Genomic DNA, 21,482 nt, shown 5'->3' with positions numbered 1-21,482 from the left:
GAGAACCGGAGGGGGGCGAGGAATGAGGACGGAGGAGAGAGTCGGAGTATATGGGAGAGGGGCGGAGGGGTAAGGAGCACGACCGAGGCGAAGAGAGCCAGAGAGAGAGTGTTTATTTAAGTTCTTCGTCTCCTGACTCAGACAGAGAGCAGACTACAGAGGATAATGAGAAACAGATCTTCGGTGGGGAGGAAGGAGGGAGGGGAGACTCGGGAGAAGGAGGGACAAGGAGGATTTGGTGGGGGAGAAGAGAGGAGGACTGAGGAGCAGGGATGAAAAAAAAGAGAAAGAAAATGATGCAGAAGAAAAAGGGGGTGGAGAGGAAAGAGTGACAGCCAAAAAGGGGGGCTGTCCTGTTCACTACCACAGGAAATAGGTCCTCTTATGTTCACTCACAGTTGACATTGCAACTCTGATGGACATCCTTACAATGACCCACTTCTTTACGTGACCTGCTCATGGCTGGAATAGTAACATTGCTTTAAGGTCTACATGTGTGAAAAGTTATTGATGCACAATAAACAGCAGTGTGAGGATAGATCAATAAATTAAAGCAAGGAGAACTTCCACATCTGCAGCCTATGAGTGTATTCAGTGAATGTGATGCCGGTCTGACTAGAAGAGAAACCTCCAAAGTAAGTGAGGAGAGGGGGAGAAGGGAGGCTGGAAGGTGGGCAGGGGGGATTCATGAGTGACAGGCTGGAGGTCCTATAGGGAATAAGTAACGGACCAACTGGAGCTGGGAAACCCACCCAAAGGCAATTAAGGGTAAAGGACGACAAAAATATTTGATAAACTTCCCCCCCTCTCTCTATCTTGAACGAGAAAGAAGAAACTATAGTGATGGCGATGCTAGAATGAAAGGCAGAACTACACGGAGGAAATACGATGGGGGAGATACTTTGAATTGTTCCGAACGCCGTTTGACTGTGGACCACAAGGCATCAAGTCTGGGGAAGAAGAAGAAAAAGAGAAGTTACAAATACTCGAAGAAGTCGCGGTCTCTGAAGCGTGGAAAAGTTGGTGAACAGAAAAAAAAAATCCCTTTTAGGATGAGGGACATCTGCGCAATGACACGCACATAGAAGAGAGTTTCGGGAACATCTCGGCGCAACTCTCTTGGCTTGAAGTCGCAACCAAGGACGTAGAAGACGCCGTGTCCGACGGAGGGAGATAAGATCGTATCACTGCATCTGTATCCTGTCGTTGCTGCCGGGAGGGCGATGGGGGCCGCGCCGGGCCCGGGCTGGGAGGAGGGCGAGTTCGAGTTTAAGCTGGTGTTTGAGGAGGATCCGCCGCCGCGGCAGAACCAGGGGCCATCCCCGGTGCGCAGAGCCGAGCCGGACAACTCGGCTACCGGCGAGGAAAGTGAGAGCGCACTGCTGCACCTGGACTCTACCGGCAGCGGCAGCAGCATCGGTTTGTCACAACTTGTGTAGTTCACTGCAATAAAGTCAAGAAGGAGTAGATAGACTGAGGAGGTCCCGTTGAACTGGCTAGTTTGGCTCTTAAAGTGCATGGGAACTTTTTATTGCATGTACAGTGACGGGGCCGTCATCCGCATGCCTTTGTGTGCGCAAACTTCAGTGTGGCGCGTGCGCGTGCCTCTCTCCGTGAGCATGCCTATATATATATAAATATATATATATATATATATATATATATATATATATAGGCCTGTATGTGGTGTGCATCCGCGCGCATGTCTGTACTGTATGCCTGTTTGTTAGCTGGGCGCGTTCGCGTGCGTGTTTGTTGTTTGTGCATGTGTGCGTGCAGGCCCAGACTCAATGTGTTTCTAATCAGCTGTGCGTGTGAGTAGAGTTAACAGCTGCCATCTGGGGAGGAACCTCAACCTCTGTGTACTGAGCAGCACACACACACACACACACACAAACACACACACACACACACACACACACACACACACACACACACACCTCCCTCTCTGTTTCAGTCAACCTCCATCTCCCCATTTCAATTCAACCTACACCCACACCCACACCCACACCCACACACACACACACACACACACACACACACACACACACACACACACACACACACACCTCATGTCTCCTTACTCACTCATTTGTTTCCCGCCCTTACTGGCATACAGTTGTATTACCACACCCAAGGCAAGAAAGTAAACTGCAGGAGAAGCAAGAGTGCATTTCTTCACTTTCGGCAATACATTTTATAATGTTTGACAGCATACACACTCACAGAGAAGTTGCTGTTTGGTGTCACTCCTGCTTGTCACATGAATGTTCCCATCTGTTTATCTTGCACTGTACAAACCGATGAGAACCAATTGTTTTTCGGATCAGTGTGATTCTTTGTCAAGAGAACACAATGCTTGCAAACCTCTCATGTAACCCATAGCAGGTAATTACAATGATCTTTTGACACAGGGTGTCTCCTTTATAACGAGTTCACTGCAACAAATATCAAAATAAATGTGACTATCCAGATCTGTTCTGTGACACCCTGTGAGGGTCATACCCCTCATTTGGAGCATTTGTCCTGAATATATAGTTTTAAAAAAAAATGTTGAAAGTATTTCCAAAAGAAAGTAGTGAACTGACTTGATTTTAACCTGTGAATCTGGGGTATTGGAAGGTAGGACAAATACTGATTTTATGTTGCAGAAATCTTTAAATCCATTCTCAACATTCTTAAACTTATTTTTATTGTTTGGATCAGAGGGGTAAAATACACCATTAATTCACAAATATTAATCAAATGAAAACATTTGTTAGTATGTGAAAAGCAAGACGAGCTTTGTGCAGTAAAAATATATATTAATCGTGTTTATCCAGCTTTATCTTCCAACCATTTGTGTCTAAATTCAGATTCAGTCAAGATTGATTGCCTTTATGACCTCACTCAAATTGTAAATGAACAGTAACTGATCATGTTCAGAGCACATACAGCAGAGAATTAAAACATTTTACAAATGATAAATTAGCCTGATTATAAAATTTGAGGAAAATTATTTTTCCACCCAAGGAATTTTACATTAAAAATCAATATCTCCATCTTGTGTGAGGACTCCATGCACATTCTTTCCAGACTGTGTGAACGAGTAATTCTCCAGGTGGTAGAGTAGATCATCTTCCTATCCAAGGCAACTTGTTCCTGGAGCCATTGTGTGTTGAAGTGTCCTTGGGCAAGACACTGACCACCAAGACTACCTTGTTTGGCAGCCGTCACTTTTAGTGTATGATTGTTGAAATACGCGAATGTGACTTATAATGCTAAGCACATGGAGAAGGCTAAATTAGTGATAATGCATTGTGTAAAGTTGATATACCATTCAAAAACAGGGGTGTTTGCAGTTCCTGTAGTCACTAATCTTTTGATTGCAACATGTGGAAAACATATAATTTAAAATATAGTCCAATTCAAGAACACCAAATGGCCTCAAACTATGTTATTGCACTGTACCTGAGTAACTGAGGAAAACCCATGCATTCACAGAAACATGTAAACTCTGTACAAATAAGCACCAAAGCCCAACCAGTACTCTGCTTTCCTACACTTTGAGGTGAGAGTGCTCACCACTACAGCACTGTGTCTAAAAGGTTTGAAGAGGTGGAAGTTTTCACAAGAGCAAGCAGCAAATAAATAACAGATAATGAAGACTATAAGTTCATTTTATTACACATTTGATTAGGTTGTCTGATTTCTTTGAAGTAATAAAGTGTGCCATTCATTGGGAAAGATAAAGTGACTAATAAATTGGATAAATAAAGCTTCTGAAAACATCTGGTTGCGTTCAGTACCTGCCAGGATATTGTTGGAAGCAATAATACGCAGTTTATCTGTATCGTTTCACAAGTTGGTATGGAGATATGTTATTTGTTTACAAGAAAGGAGGAGTGACTTTGACAAAACTAATGCGTATTTTCAAGAAGAGGCTCCTTTGCTCTATTTCCTAAACATCTCAGAATTCATCAGCTATTTCTTGAAACCATTTGTGGTGGGCCCTGGTTCACAGCTTGGAGGAAACATATCTTTTTTCTTTTTCCTCCCCGGGACTCGAAATTAAACATAAAAGTATGGGAGATGGGGTTATGATGAGGGATTAGTTTTTCTGTGTGTTCAATAAGTGTTAGGTAAGTTTTTGTGGCTCATAAACTCCTCGGCTGCTCTGCACACAAACATCTAAATGACTGTTTCATGTGAAAAATCCACCAGCAGAAGAGTTGCCTCAGCACTGCAGCTTTAATCACTTGGAAATTTTTTTGTTGCCAGGAAACATTTGAAGAGATTTTTCACCCCAACTCTTAATTTTCTTGGCCGTTTCTGCTGCGTGCCCGCGTTGCCCAAAACTTGCCTCCGTGGCCCGCTGCCACTGCAGAGTAACAGTGATCGGTTTGGAGTCTCGCTCATTACAGAGTAACTACCGTTTGGCTCCATGTGGAGGCCGACCACTGTGGAAATGTTGTGGCAATGTCTGTGGCCTCCTGAGGTTGTGTCCTCATGCGGAGGGTTGATTGGCAAACGTTTTGTTGAGATGATGTAAATAAATTTAAAAAAAAGTTCATCCTTCCATGCACAATTTGAACTAATAGCTACACGAAGGAAATACACTTAACTAGCTCACGTTCAACATTGTGCTGCCATTTGGCAAGTAAGAAATTATAACATAAACAGAAACCTTACCGTAATGTTATTAGGCATATTTTATCCCCACTTTTGGATTAATCTGCATTAGCTCATTTGCACAGATGATAGCATCAGCAATATAGAAATATCTCAATCTGTTGTAAGGAAAAAAAAAACATATATTACGAGACATATTTTAAGTTCACCTTGCCGATAGACCACCCATACCCACAGCATGCTATTCTTACACTTCAGTCTTTAAATAATCCTTTATAAATGAAAAAAAAATGTAACATCCAACTCTGTAAATCTGCTGAGCACTGATAGTTCTCAGATTCTTCTCTTTATGTTAAGCTAGACTAAACAACCGCGAGCAGTCGCTTGATGTTTGAAGAATATAAAACTACTAAGTGATAAAGTGGTGCGGTTTAAAGACTTTAAATACGAAATGCTTCAGTGTGTGCATTTTCCATGTGGCAACGGTTACCGTAAATACAGAAATCTAACATATGATAAATATTTCAAGCATGATGATCACAAAAAGAAAAAAATGGAATCTTTACTTACCACGAATTGTGTTTACAATATATTGATGGCCATATAATGAGGCTTTCTCAAGTCAGATGTAAAAGAACAGTAGGTTTCACTACCATCAGTGTGCGGTTTGGAAAAAAGATTAACGGGAGGGCGCATGTCTCCCAAAAGCCACAACAAAAGATGCGTACTGAAAGCACGTTCAAACAAAGAGATAGAAAGTTGCGTTTTATCTAAGAAAACTCACAGAATATATACTGTTGCCATGTGAAAGTAAAATTGTACATTAAAAAACAGACTACAAACTGTTGATGAGTACTTTTTATTTAAAATTTTCAACAAACAACAATGTTATGTGTGTATCCAAGGTAGAATTAGTCTTTGTTTTCCATTTAATTTTCTTAATTATCTAGTTTGGCTCAATATTAAGGTTATGCCAGTCATCACAGTTCCTCACTCTCAACATGTCATTTGCTTTCAGTTACAGACAACCACCTTGCTGCCACTCATGCAGGTCAATCTATCAACATCCCGAGCCCGCCGCCTTCGTCCAGTCAGCGAGCAGGGATGCATTCCCCCCCACCCCGGAGGGCCCCCGTCAGAGAGTTCAGCGGGACCTATGAGAGCCTGCCGGCACGTTCTGTACAGGTGAGACGTGTAGACTTTTCTTGTAATGGGACTTCTGTTTGGAATTATACCAAAATTATCCAAATAAAACCAACTTATTTTTGGGACGATCGACCTACAAAATACTCTTTTACAGTATTTAGTGACGCCACAGAAAATTGTACTATCAAAGCGTTCTCACTGTTTTTCATCAGCTAAAGCAAGTGTAATGAATTTCTTGTGCTTGCTGAGAGGAATTATGAGGAAATACCTGAACAAGACAAACAACTGGAGATGAACACAATGATTTGATGGTATTGTCCCGACTCTTGTAGCTGAGCTGCGACTCCCCAGGATTTTCTGGGTGGTGGCGGGATTGTTAAGTGGTGACATACGATCAACGAGTACACTTTCTGTCAAACTTTAGGTTTTGAGCCTGCACAATGTAATTTAGAGTCTTTCTCTGGACACAACCCAGAGAATCTCGCGTCCACAGAGGAGTTCAAAGTGGTGACCTCCTTGTCTCCAGTCTGAATCCTTAGTGATGTGATCATCTTGAAGTTTCTGGAAATGGCTGGGAGTGGGCTGCACTCCAGATATGCTTGAAAGTTATACAATAGAAATATATTGTGGCATGTCGTGCATTCCATTAGGTATGGAGTACGCCCATTGCCCATTGGTTTTTATCATTTTGAAGTAGGAAATGTGGAGTCTTTTTAGTGTCTTGACTCTGGACTCCTTTCCTCTTCAATCAAGGTCCACAAGGTTTTCTTTAGAGGTGCTGAGTGTTGTGGCAAAGTACAACCAACAATCAAGAGGTTTTAAGTTGGACTGTGTTGTCCTGCTCTGCTTTGGCCAATGTCAATGTACTTATTCTTAAACACCACCTTCACTGCACTAATACTTGCCAAATGTTATTAACTGCTCAACTCAAAGAATGCTGTAATAATTAGACGACAACTCATCTTTGATGAAATGTGTTGAAGTTGCTTGTTTATGCTGCCCCCAAGTGGTCAAAAGTTATCTACTACAGCTGAAAGTATCATTCGTATCCCTGACTCCTCTATAGCTAATTGCTGAAAATAGAAGTGCTTTTAATCAGTCTCTTGTGTTGAAAGTGAAAGTTTCACTCACAGCAGTGGTTCCCAACCTTTTTCATTGGAGCCCCCATTTACCAAAGATGAGGACCCTATCTCTGATTTGACGTGACATTACAGTGAAGCCAAACGCTGGCCGTCAAACATATTCTCACCAACAAGATCTTTAAAAATAACAAACAAACTGGTTCCCCAGTCTGTTCTAGATACTAGAAAGTTTCTTATCGGGATTTTGTGATTGACAAAACTAGGGCGGACAAAGCTTTGGGCCACCCATGTGATCTTTGGGGCAACCCAGGGGGATCACTGGCCTCAGGTTTGGAACCACTGCTCAAACATGTTGATTTTCTCTTTGCAATCATGGACTTTCGTAAGACTCAAAGTTTTGTATACCTCGATGCTCTCATTTCTCCAAAGGTTTCGGAGTCTCGTGTTGTTGAGTGCCCTAGCATTCAGATAACCACCATCTCTCCAGAAGACAACCAAGCAACCTCCATTTCCAGCTACTGGGACATGGGCGGCAGTGGTGGGTGGGACAGAGAACGCCTTTACCTCCCTCTGCTGGATCCCTTTAGCTACCGAGACAAATGCCCCAGCTCTCTCAGCCCGAGCCCCGCCTCCAGCCCCTCCTCCCGTGGCTGGCTCAGCCCAGCTTCCAGCTGCGACTCCCTTTTGGTGGAGGAGGAGGAGCTCAATGAGGCCACAATCAATTTTGGACTTTCGCCATCATCAAGGCCCACCTCACCTTGGGGTAAAAAGCGTAGGAACTCTCCGCTGGCCTCTCCTTGTACTTCGCGAAGAGGCAGCTATTCAGAGGAACTTCAAGGGTGTAACGTGGAGGGCGGAGACTCCACCTCCCAGTCACAAGTCCCATCCACTAGCTGTGAACTCAGCATCCCGCAGAAAACAAGAAAGACATCATTGGAGCAGGTAAAGATGTCCACTCAGTGTCTGTCACCACAAGAGATCATCAGAATTTAAAAAGCTTTATGAAACCCTGCATTGCACTGATAGTGATTACACTTTTGGAATCCAGTTGTCGCCAAGGGAGGTGGACCAGGAGCTTGCGCCAAGCCAAAGCTCTCCCTGCCCACTGGCAGAGACCCAGCAGACCAGGAGAGAGCCACCGTCCATGGGCATGGACTACCTCTCTGTGCCCCCAGCTCTGGCGTGGGGCAGAACCCGAGCCAGTGCCCACAGCCCTCTTTTCAGGCAAGGACACACTGATTTGACCAAGACCAAAGCCGAGCATTGAATCATGTGTTTAGAGGTTCATTCAAATAAAGAATGACTAATAAAAGCCTACAACTTTTTAGAAATTTGGTTTCGAGTTATTGCCCTTCCTGAAATGAGTAACTACATTGTGGGTTTCTTTTCATATCCTTTTTCAGAAAAATAACATGACTGTGATGAAAGGTTTATTTTTATGTTCGAGGCAAAACAATGACTTTTTTTGTAAAAGCAGAAATGGACATAACACCAAAAAACTTGATCACAACAGCATTTAAAATCCAAATTTCACACTCAAATCAATTTCATTCAGTCAAAATGGAAAGATCAATGACCTTTGAGGGAAGGAGTAGCAACTGTACACGTCAGAAAAAAAACATCCGAAGATGAGAGAGAAAACCTCAAATAAAAATAGAATTACTGCTATTAAAGCTCTGAATCTTTAAAAATAAGAATATTGACTTTAAAAAAAGTTGATAAGTTAAACTTTTATCTCTCACTTTCAGTAAATCATTGACTTTTGAAGCTGCCTGCTTAGTGTGCTTTGCTAAATCTCTTTGACGGAATGTCCTGCAGATCTAATGCTCTTCCTCCGCTCGACTGGCCGCTGCCGACCCAGTTTGACCAGTACGAGCTGCGTATTGAGGTGCAGCCTCGTCCACACCATCGGGCCCACTACGAGACGGAGGGCAGCAGAGGGGCAGTAAAAGCTGCACCTACAGGACATCCTGTTGTCAAGGTGAAAGCGCAGACTAATGTGTAACATTTTCATGTAACCACAGTGAATCAGCCCCAAAACGATGTCACTTCAATGGGTTAGACCTTGAAAGCCCACAATGCTCCATTTCAAGGCTTATTACACATGTTGTGGCTTGCTGTGTGTTGGCCCCCATCACAGTTTGAATTCATCACTCACATTGTGTCTCCCTCTACAGCTGTGTGGATACTCAGAGAGGAAGCCACTCTCTCTCCAGGTTTTTGTTGGGACGGCAGACGACCGATCAATCAGACCTCATCCTTTCTATCAGATACACAGGTACTGAACCTGAGAAACTCATTAATAACTGTGCAACCTTTTTTTTTTTTTTAAATCGTACAATAATGTTCAAGGGACAGAAAACGGGACGCATCGTCTGACCGCTGAGGCTGTAACCATTGCATAACCAGCCACCAGCTGCTTCCAGTGTTGGTCCAGGAAATGACTTGCACCAATTGTTCTGTTTTACATTTTTCTTGTGCATCATGGCAAAATAGACATGGATCCACAAACTTAGCTATTAAACACTTTTTTCATGAAGGCTCGAGTGAAGCAAATGGAAAACCTGTCCACATGATTCAGAAAATAATATTAAAATGCAATCTTTTTGCTGATGAAAATCAAACCGTATAGCAAGCTTTAAAATAAGATCAATAATACAAAATTTACTACAATTCATATAAGTATCATAAGTTTCATAGTTGTAAAGACAAAGACCTTCTGAAATGTTTAAACCTCTTAAGCCAGGGGTGTCAAACATAATTTAGTTCAGGGACAGAATACAGCCCAATTTCATCTTGTGTAGACCAATAAAATAGTGATAAAATAACCTTTAAATTAAAAATTTTCATTTTTTCTTTGTTGGGGAGCAAATTATACTTGATAAGAATGTCTATATCTTCACAAAACCAAACAATGATTACTTAAAAATCACTACAATCTCAACATAATGGCAATTTTAATTATGCGTCCTGGTATAACATACAATGACATGTCCAAAAAACTTCTCCCATAGCTGTTGCATTATGCACATTTTTATAAACTCAAACGGACAACTTTGCTTTGAAATTAATGCTGGTTTGCTGTCTGTCTTTCATGGCAGCATCTCTGATATTTCAGCTTTGGTCATATTGTCTGGTGTCTGCTACACTTAAGACATTTTTTAGAAAGATATTCCATGTTTGCGATGGGCCTTGTTGGAGCCTCTTGCAGGCTGGATTTGGCCCACGGGCCTTATCTTTGACACCCTTGTCTTAACGCATGTTTTGGAAAAGTGAATGCAATTTAATCTCACGATAGTTCTGAGAAATCAAATAATGCATTTTTGTTTGTTATTAAATGTTGTTTTATCTTTCCCAAGTCATCAGAACAAGCAAGAAACATAGCAAGCATTCTTCATTAGTTTACAAGATATCAAGACATGAAACAAACAATGATTTAAAGCAGAGAAACGTCACAATATCCTCTTTGGAAGTTGTAATCACAAGCTGTTTCACTTTTTATGTGGAAGATCGTGTTTGTGCTTCAAACTTATTTAAAAAATATATATATATATATAATTTTTTTTTAAGCTGGTCAGTTTTGCTGTTTCTTCACTTTTAGGGTGACCGGGAAGATGGTCGGCACTGCCAGTCACGAGAGCGTCCAGGCGGGGACCAAAGTGCTGGATATCCCCCTCAACCCCGAGAACAACATGACAGCGCTGTGAGTTGGGATGAGTAAAAAAGAAACGTTTTCAGCATAAATTTCAGGATAAACAAAATAGCAGAGCAATGTAACTTAATACATTTACTTGCGTCACAGAAGCTCTTTCTTTTTTCTTTAGTTCATTGTACTTATTGCTTCTTCCCTTCATCCCTCCTCTATACTCCTTAATCAAATTTAGGGTTCTGGGGCGCTGGAGCCAACCTCAGCAGACTGTGGTCAAAGGCTGCGTATATCACAGGTCACCAGTCCAGCACAGAGAGACCGAAAACCTCACAATTACATTAACACTCACAGGTCATTCAAGTCAGTAATCAGAATGGAAGTTTTGACTTTGGGCAAGTTTCCTGTAGAAAACCCACACATGCACCGGCAGCACATGCAAACTCTACACACCAAGGCTTCTAAAATAAGGCTTAAAGCAGGGACAATTTCACTATGAGTACATGGGGCTAACTATTCACCGTGTGACTCTTTACTTGTTCATATTTACTCAATTCTAAAGAAAATACACTTACTTTTCTACTCCTGCCAGTATTTCCTGTCATATTATCTTTTGCAACCCTTTTCTCTTTTTCTTGGATGGATGGATGGATGGATGGATGGATGGATGGATGGATTTTTACTTGTGTTCACTTTCATGATGAATTGTTATGGAATACTTTTGGGATCCTGTAATATTGCTTTTACTGAAGTAATCAAGTATTACAGTGATGTGGTGATTAACACTCACTGCAAGAAGTGTATGGATTTTATTCAAATCCACAGGCAGGATAAAGGTCAATCCCAGTCATCAGTGGATTTGAGGACACTGTTACTATTGCATATTCTCATCAAAAAACATTATTTTGGTTTTCACTTTTCAACCAAAATCTGCTGCTTTTACCAGACTTGTGATTATCTTGTGTTTTCGTAGCATCGATTGTGCTGGGATCCTGAAACTGAGAAACTCCGACATTGAGCTGAGGAAAGGAGAGACAGATGTCGGGAGGAAAAACACCCGGGTTCGCTTGGTGTTTCGTACCCATCTCCCTCTAGCGCCCCCTGTAGCACCACCTGGACGAGTTCTGGCTCTGCAGGTTGCCTCCCTGCCCATTGAATGTTGTGAGTGATTGTTTTTCTCCAATGCACATCATTTTAGTGAAATGAGTGAAGCACAAGATTTGGACTGTCCACGCTCCCTTGCGATTGGCAGAATTTGACATCGCATGATTGAATGTGTCTGGCTTCTTTACTTCAGCTCAGCGATCGGCCCAGGAGCTGCCCGTCATTGAATCTGTCAGCCTCACATCGTGCTCTGTGGAAGGAGGGGAGGAGCTGCTGCTGAGCGGCAACAACTTCCTGCCAATATCCAGAGTCCTTTTCATGGAGCGAGGAACAGGTAAACCTCCCCTCCATGTGTATTTTAATTTTTACAGTATGCGAAGCACTTTGTTCTACAACCTTGTATGAAAAGTGCTATATAAATAAAGTTTGATTTCATTTGATTTCATTATGAATAACATTCTCACTTCAATTTTTATTGTTTCGTTACTATTACATTTCTTAATATAATGCTTACATATGCTGTCAATGGTTTATATTAAGGTCACTCATTGATGACCAGAAAACCTTAAATATGATGTGAACACAGAAAAATCTGGGAGTGAGGGTGATGGCTGTTTTTGAGATGAAATCATGATCAAAAGAAATCCAAAAATAAAATGTTCTATATAAAGACAGTCTAGATTTCTGATCAATAGCATGTCAGTAGCAAATGACAAAGTTACCAATTTTATTGTCTATGGATTCAAACAGCTGATAACAACAGTATCTTAGAATGTGAAAAACATTATGAGATCCTGCATTCAATCCAAACTTACTACTTGGTGTGAGACAGAGCATGTGAAATTTTGTAGGGGGAGGGGCACTGATCCTCTTAAATATTGAAAACCTCTGCCATCTATAAGAAGCAAATGATTGTCAATAACCTCATTGTCATGCTTTATGTTTTATGTCACTTTACGTTGCCACATGTTAGATGGTAAATTGCAATGGGAGGAGGAGGCTCATGTGGACCGCGACAACAGCAACGAGGTAACATTTCGGACCTTCACCGGACTCTTTTGAGGATGAACCACGTGAAGTAATGTGTGTTATCTTTTACCTTCTAGTGTCTGTTGTGTGTCCGGGTGCCGGCGTACAGTGACCTCTCCGTCAGCCGGCCGGTGTCGGTCAGTCTTTATGTTTCTAATGGAAAAAGGAAACGGAGCAGCACTCACTGTTTCAAGTATCTACCTGGTGAGTGCTCAGTCACAACTTATTTTTCTTCTTTTTTTTTACCGTAAGTCTTTGCATCATAAGTAAATATTGAAATGAGTGAAGCTTTTTATTTCTAAAATGCAGCACTAATAAAAGTGATGACAACATATATAAAGGACAATAAATCCTTCAATATACAGCCTCTTTTCTGGAATAGATGGTGTTGGGTTTGAAAAAAAATAGACAAGTAAGTTAGTGTAGATTTACAAGCTTGAACTTGTTAGATATTCTGGACTCATGTTACTGTGTTATTGTTAAACAGTTATGTTTAAAGAAGAGGATCCTCTGCTCTCCCGACCTTCAGTGCTGCCTCTGGACGGGGGCACTGTGTGTCCGGTGGGGGGTCCACCCAGGATGGACAGAGGTTTCCACGCAAGAAACGACCCGATGTCCGATGACCGAGGCCTGAGCTTCCACCTGCCCCCCTACCCGTCCACCTACTCCCCTCCGTGTCCAGCCATGAGCTACCACGAGGAGTACTGCTCCAAACCCGATGCAGTGGTGGAGGAGCCAAGTGGGTCCAGGGCGGCCTTGTCCGAGCGCCATCCCAGCTTTGAGAACCTGGAGCTGGGCTTCACCGAGCTCCTCCCCCCTCTCTACCCCCGTGGCCCTCAGCCTCCGTCCCCTTCCCCTTCTCCATGGCTGGACTCACCCTACTTGTCCTCTTCACCCTCCCCTTCCCACTCCTCCTCTCTCAGCCCATTCCCTGCAGGAAGTCCCATCTCGTCATCCCCTCTGCCTCCCATACTCACCTCCCCTTATCCACAGTATTCCACTTATTCTCAGGAGGTGTGTCCCTCCCCTCCGTCCAACTCCAACACTTATCAGGACATCTGCCCAGCACCCTACTCCCACTATGAGGGCTGGGACACCCAGGGAAGGGTTCTGGGGATTGGACATGGGGGAGAGGGTGATGGTAAGATCCAGGAGTGTCCTCTGGAGTTTACCAGCTCTGCCTCAATGCACCACATTACCTTTGAAGAAGGTAAGACTCATCCATTCAAGCTTGTGCTGTGATGCTGTTGTGAATGAATCTGAATCAAAACACACATTTATAAAGAATCTTAAGCTGTCATAAAAATGGCATAATTCACAAATAATGCTTTTAAATGCAGCACATAAAATACATTTTTATAATTGTTTTCTATTTACTATTTCAAACTGTTCATTACAATATTCATACTCATTCACATAGTTCACAATAACTACAACCTGTACTTCAGGTTTTTGTCTTTTTTCATCTTTATCGCAGCAAAAAATACATATTTTGGCAACAGTGGTGACGATTATGTAATAGTTGAGATATTATTCAGTTTAGGCAGAAATAGTTAATTAATAACATCTTAATGCAGTAATATGTGATGACTTACTTATTCGAATGACCTTTTTTTATTATTGCAAATTGAGTACGAACGACATACATAGTGAATAGTGCATGATAAATAAATGGTGTGATAAAGCCCTAATAACATCTTGATATAGAAAAAAGTGCAAATATGTTTATAATGCTCTCTCATCTATTTGTTTGGTTAAGCGAAATATTGACCAAATGGGACATTCAGGTTCAAAAACTGATAAAGGATATTTTTCCTAAAAGATGATAAATGTATACCTGGAGATACGTAGATGAGTTATTACTATTACACCCGTGCTACAAAACATTTACAAAGCTGGTTTATCGATAAAATATCAAATGTTTTCTTTATGCTTTTCCAACGCACCCTTTTCTGTGCAGCCATTGGGAAAGTTATCTTTAGTTTTGTTCTGCATGAGCTGTAAGAACTTTGAATGTGACACAAAAGTGCAAAGATTGGTGAAATATTGGGTTGCAGGACTGTAACGGTCACTTTTTCTCTCTTCCTCTGCCCTGCAGTATCAGAGTTTATCGGGGAGGACATCCAATCTTACCAGGTAGCTTCACGGATGGACAACCAGCCAAACTGAGCTCGGCGCGGCTCGTGACCCTCGTTTCGATATTCAGCATCATTTTAAACCCCTCATGCACTTGGTATTGATAAGATGCATCGCTGCAGTTGCGTGAAACATTTACAGGGGAGATCTTGTTACAGAGACACTGTAATTATGACCACAGGTAACTGTTTTATAAAGGTAAAATAATGTTTTCAACATGTTTTCGATATAAATTATAGAAGAAACTACGAGTTTGGTGTGATTCATGCTTTTATTTGCAAAACACAAACTGAACATTGGATTTAGAAGAAAATACTGAAATTAAATGCTACAGTCTTGCAGAAATCTTAAATTTTGACAACATTTCACAACCAAACCAATATATTTACATTATTTTCATCCATCTTTCGTTTTCATAGAGGAACCCAAATTTCATTGTGAACCTTGGCGACCCCTAATCCACCCCCACCATGCCCTGTACAATTACACTTTTTTTTTTTAACCTTGTTGCACATTTTAGGTGAAATACTCTTTCTGTGTTGGATTCTGTAAAGATGAGTTCCTTTTCTCTGAGGATGAACTCTTTGGAATTACTGTTCTATACCACCGCTGACTATGGGTGAAGGAAGGTTACACTCTGGACAGGTTACCAGTGTACAAACATAGAAAGAATTTCACACACATTCACACCTACAGGCAATTTACTATCAACAGTTAAAATCAAATGCATGTTTTTGGATTGCAGGAGGAAAGTTTGTACCAACGAGAGACCTTTAACTACAATCTTAACCTGGGGACCTTTTCACCACGAGGCCAAAGTTTTAACCACAACAGCACTGTGTGGGCAGCTTTATTTAAGAAACGGGGGGGGGGGGGGGGTTTGTGTTGGGGTTTTTTGTATTTAAACATTGCATTAGCAATTAATTCCTGATTGCAATGGAAACTCTTAGTAGAAGCATTTACTTTTCTCATTCCATGTTCATAACTTAAATAACTTCTCAAAAGATTTGAAGTAGCTACGCAGAGATATGACATTGACAAATGAACCTTGGACTGTTTCTATTCTGGCTGTTGTGAAGCACTGAGACAAAAAAAAAAAAACTGTTCTGTAAATTTACCCCCTAGATAGGGAATGTGAACTGGCTGTGGCTGTTCAAGCTGTTTGAAAGCTTTCAGAGGAACTGTTTGTTTTTGTCTTGAAGAGTAGTGACACCTAGTAGGGAGGTGTTGGGGCTCAAGTCGCGGAGAGCTTTAAATCAGCAGCTGTTTGCGATGTTACTCATTCTGCTGTAAAACTTCACAGGTCTGATTTTCTTGTGTTTGTACATTCCCCACAACAGCACACAGACAAAAGTCTCTAATTACTTCAATACAGCACGAGTAATGAAAGGACACCGGCTTAACAAAAAAGACCAAAGTATCATTATATGGTTTTCTTGACAGTTTTATTAGCTATATGGTTCAGTGAAACCATACATGGACATTCTCTGAGCTTTAGACCACAGAGTCTAATGGTAAGGGGTTAGTATATATAGCTGATGCAGACCTCAGAGAAGTTTTGACAATAAACTCAGTGTTGGAATCTGAAACCATAACTCCTTCATGGCTTTTACTTTTCCAGTTCCACCTTCTACTTTTCTCTCTGGCTGCAGCTCAGGAAAGATTGTTACATGTGGAAAGTTCATGAGAGGTGAATGTGCCAAAAATAATTGAATGGAAAGATTTTGATGTTTACTGCTCTCCCAGTCATTGCAAATATCATGTTAACAGTTTATGTGTAGTGCACAGAGGGCTTGGGTGATTGCCATAAATTGGTGTAATGTGATATGAAAGAAAAGGTGGTAAACAACATTATCAACAACTGAAGTGTTGGAATGTATAACCACGAGATTTAGACCTTTAATACTGGCTATTTTTCATGTCTTCTTTGTATTCAGGGCATTTATATTTGTTTAAGGTGAGTCTGTGCATGTATGTCCATCCACTCTGCCGTGTTTAAACTCTGTGGCTCCATTACACTTGTGAGATATGCAGGGACTAAGCTTGGACTGAGGTTAGGGTTAGCTTGAGGGCAAATGAGCATAACTACAATGTCCTTAGAAGGCATTAAAAGAGTCACACACACTCACATTCACACGACAGGCAGTTCGTACTGGTCACTAATTAGCCACAAATGTTTTTTGGACTGCAGAAAGAAACTGCAATATAAACATGGACACTTCAAGACGGAAGCCAAACTGGAATCCAAACCTTCTTCCGATGAGGCAAAAGTGTCTAACTGACCTGTATGTGTATGTCCAAATCTATTTTACTATATGTAGGGAAGCGATTTAAAGAGTAACTGGCCAAACATGGAGTGGGTGTGTTTTTTCTTTATTTGATTTTTACAATCAAATTGAATGGATTATGCCAGCAATCCAATGCATGCTCTAATTCTATGTAATAATTTTTTTTAAACTGTTTATTTGCATGTATTCACCTGGAATTATAAAATGCGTTTCTCTTATAAATGGCTTAGAATTCTCTACAAAGTGTTACCTCAGTATCCAAGCACAAATTAAGGAAGTTTTTCAATCAAACAAAAGTCAAACCTCTTAAAATTTTTTTTGAAAAAGTAGGCAAACTGATCCAAACTAAACCTTAAGAACTCAGGAAAATATAAGCCAGGTAAAAGTCTGTGCCAAGTTTGGTGACAGATATGTAATTGTCAAAGTTCAATCTCATCCACAAACCCACAATCTCAAACCAAATCACATATTCTGTCTTCTTCCTATTCTGTCCTTGATTTTATTTACATCATTTGTCACCATTCATCCAAATAGCATAGTTTACCTCTGTAAACATTGACAAGAAAGGTCATATTTTTCTGGGCCGAGGCTTAGACCCTCAGTCAGTCAGAAAATTTCGCTATGAATGTCCAGTTTTCCATTTTCATCAAATAATCCACTGCTCAAGCTATTTCATGTTGTGAAGTCTCGTTTTGGAAACATGTTCCTCCTCTTTCAACACATATTGGTACATGAAATCACTCAAAGTGTCACCAGGGGGAGCTATAATCTCAGTTCCTAGCCTGACTTGCTCCTTCAGACTCACGCAACACTGTTGTGACAACAGTTGTTAGATTTAATGTCTCCCTGAGATCAGCAGGAGGTGATGTGATAACAGAATGGCCATCATGTTAAAACCCCACTTGAAAGCTTGAGTCCCTGAAGAGAAAAGGATGTTATATATGGAAAGATGTATCGCTGTCGTCATGCTGCTGCTCACTCTTCATATGGCATTTGTTCAGTTTTATTTAACACAGCTGAGCATTTAACACAATGTACCAAACACTCCCTTTATTTCTATGACAATGTAAATTTTTGTAATATGGATCATAATACAAGTAAATCTAAAGTGTAGCATTCAAACAGGAGGAATGAAATTGACCAAGTCAAACGTTTGCTCGTTGGAAGAAAAAATTAAGTTTTCATACTGTTTTTTTTTCTTAAACAGGGTCGGTAACAAGCAAGTGATCATAAAACTAAGAAAAGCAAAACATAAAAATGCCTAACAAATCCTTCATGCTCTATAGTGAGACTGGTAATCTGTGCTCCATCCCAGCCAGCTCCCTCACAAAGGAAATGGAAGCTGCTAAAAACATGGGTACCATACCCACCAGGTAAAAGGAACAAGAACAGAAGAACCAAAACAGAATCTATATGGCCAGATACTGATGCAGAAGCACTGGTACAGGGGCAGATCTGGAGGGGGGCTTTGGTGGGCCAAAGCTGGTTGGTCTGGAATAACAGGGGGCCCAGACCCTCAGATTAGAGCTCTAGAAGCTATTGAATAGGGGAATTTAAACTAATTTTAGTCCAGTGCCACACACAGCTCAAATTGCCCTCCAGTGGGCCAGGCCAGTAAACCAATAGCATTAAAGTCCTGAAAGTGTTCTTTTAACATTATGTCATTTTGGACTATGCCTCCCGATATATCAAATACAATGAAATGTCTGCCATTTGCAGTACAGTATATAAATTCACCCTCACACTATACGGCTTTGATGTTCCATCTACTTCATCAATAAGACCACAAACTCAGTTCTCAATATTGTGCCTTGTATGCTATCTCACAATCCCTAGTAACCTTTGTTCAAATATTCAAAGTTATGTCTTAGTAATTTTCACTCTTTACAAAGTCATCCTGTGGGCCTTATTGTACCCCCTGGTGGGCTGGTTTTGACCCCCTGGGTCAAATGTTTGAGACCCCTGCATGCAGCATTATAACGTTACTTGAAGAAGAGGGACGAGAGTGAGCTGGAGTTCCCTTACCCTATCCCCTGGTTACTAGTGAGTGAAAATAGCCGCATCTGAAGGAGAGGTCAAAATAAATAAATGTTTTTAGGTCAGTTCACACGCGCATTAAAGTTTGTTCATGCACCCAAACCATTTGGACCGTTAAAGCCCAATAGCATCCCAATAGCACAATAAGAGACGTGATGTTTACCAGAGACCATGTTCGTGACCCTGCATTGTGACGTGGTGGTTCGTACTCACTTATCCTTGGTTCAAGTCCAGGCTTTTGGGCCTTTCGTTACAGAGTTTGCACACAGACCAAAAACAAGCAAATGAGGTTGATTTCTGATCACAGATTACCTCGAGGTGTTAATGTAAGTGTGTGGTTGTGTGTCTTTCTGTGTTGGCTCAGTAGAGGATTGATAACCTGTCCAGGGTGTGTCCTGCCTTCTCCAGTAGCCAGCTGGGGATAGTTGTGATCCTAAAACAACAACATAGAAGAATGACAGATGGGTGTTTGCTCCAGCATGATCTTAAACTAGCACAAACACTCACAAGGCAGACAGGGAGGTTGAGGAAATAGTCGCTAAAGCGTCACAAAAGTCATATTCATTCTCCAGGGTGGGGTCGATGCCTGTAAAAACATTTATTGCAGCCCATGATGATGTGGCTTCACTTCACTCTCTACCAAATTAGGGCTGAACAAGAAAATGACTCAAAATGCAGCCTTGCGGAAAATTAGGGCGCATCTGTTTCCATCATTATCGCCACCATGGCTTTGTAGGTCGCAGGCAAGGCATCACTGTTTAACATTGTCTGCGCTGAATAGTTCCTCAGAGGAGGATATTTTAATTGAAATGCCACACACACACACACACACACACACACACACACACACACACACACACACACACACACACACACACACACACACACACACACACACACACACACAGATTGCTTATTCTTTGGAGCCATTTGTTGTACCTGTTTTTTTGTTTTTACATGTAAACATTTGGGAGTGTCCTGACTGTCCATCTAAACAATCAATATTTATGGGAAAAAAGGGGATAAGAATCAGTAGGTTTGGATCTTAGTCAATAATTTCACCTTTTCATTAAATTTCCTGACACCGTGTACACTAAGCAAACAGACGATTGGTCAGATACAACATACAGAATTAAGTAGTTGAAACAAGATTTTGTCTGCCAGTTAAAATACACTTTTTGATGTAATTCCGTACAAATAAAAAAATTTGATCACTAGTTTGTGGACACCTTGAGTGTTGTGTGCATCACATCCAGCTTTGAGGAAACGTATGAACTCTGAACATTATAAATGTTTCCTTCACTCTCATAATTTTGGCATTAAAAATATCTCAAATGCTCAGAGAACAATGAGACCAAAACAACAGTATCTGCTCGGCTGGAAAGCAGCTGAAAGCTGAAAGAAGGGATGCTTTAGATTCACTAACAGCCTCCTGATGCTGCATTAGTGGACAGGGAACTTCATTATTGTGTAATGGAGATCTCAGACAAATCCCATTAGACTGCTGGGAAAAAAAGCAGTTTATAAACAGAGGCAGCCTTTATTAAACTTACCCATCCTTTATTATGTTGGAAAATTACCCGAATTGTCACCCAGCTGCAGAGATGATGCACAGCAAATTGGCTGTTTTCATGTAACAGAGAAGAAACAGGGCTTTTCCTGTGATTTGGCGTAACACTCTAATTGTATTTGGGGGCTTTACAAAATAAATATATTTCTTTGTTGTTGTTTTTTTGTTGTTGTTTTTTTCCAAGACTAAGATGGGGAATTTTATACCATTCTGTAATTATTATGCTCATAAGAAAACTGCAAAGAGAACTAATTGACTGGTATCACTGTCCGAGGCCATGACAAAACAGATAGAACTGCTGACAAAACCACAATTCGCTGTTTCACAGACTTTGTAGGAGACACCATGGCAGATACACAGATCTCGGTGTGTAGAAATGCCTGTAAGCAGCAAGGCCCCCTTTAAAAAGCATGGAAAACTTAAGAATGTGCGCCAGTAGCATCAAATGACATGTTGGTGGTCAGCGTGAGGTCAAACATGTGGGGAAATGAAACGAGCACGCTGGATAACAACCCAACAGAATTGTCGAATTTTCTTTCACACACTGACACAGAGCTCACGCAGCTGTTTGCCATCGAAACCCGGTTGGCTTGGAAAGAGAAGAGGTTTGAAATCAAGCTGAGGCCAAGCAGGAAGCACCAAGCTGTTTCAGTAGAACAACCTTATCTCAGAGGGATAATTAAGAAAACTGCACACCAGCAAGAAAAACACAATACACAATATACTAAAATAAAACTTTTAGGACTTCAACATTAATATGATGAAATGTCAAAGTAGAGAGTACAAAATACTAAATAGCTTGGAGGAGATGTGCACACAGCAGTGAATATGTA

At 41.1% G+C, this 21,482-nt stretch overlaps 1 protein-coding gene across 1 annotated transcript; it reads left to right on the top strand.

The window, feature by feature from the left end:
* Positions 1–720: 720 nt before the first annotated feature.
* nfatc4 (nuclear factor of activated T cells 4) lies at positions 721–15,004 on the top strand. The gene is made up of 13 exons (XM_080478117.1): positions 721–1,419; positions 5,630–5,796; positions 7,269–7,781; positions 7,888–8,063; positions 8,658–8,820; positions 9,017–9,117; positions 10,441–10,542; positions 11,459–11,646; positions 11,783–11,923; positions 12,563–12,618; positions 12,696–12,822; positions 13,106–13,828; positions 14,717–15,004. The coding sequence occupies exons 1-13, from the start codon at positions 1,224–1,226 to the stop codon at positions 14,785–14,787; spliced, it is 2,724 nt and encodes a 907-aa protein (XP_080334243.1). The 5' UTR covers positions 721–1,223; the 3' UTR covers positions 14,788–15,004.
* Positions 15,005–21,482: the final 6,478 nt, after the last annotated feature.

The sequence above is a fragment of the Lipophrys pholis genome (assembly GCF_963383615.2).
Source record: "Lipophrys pholis genome assembly, chromosome: 1".
Lineage (NCBI taxonomy): Eukaryota > Metazoa > Chordata > Actinopteri > Blenniiformes > Blenniidae > Lipophrys > Lipophrys pholis.
This window is presented reverse-complemented; position numbering and strand designations above follow the sequence as displayed.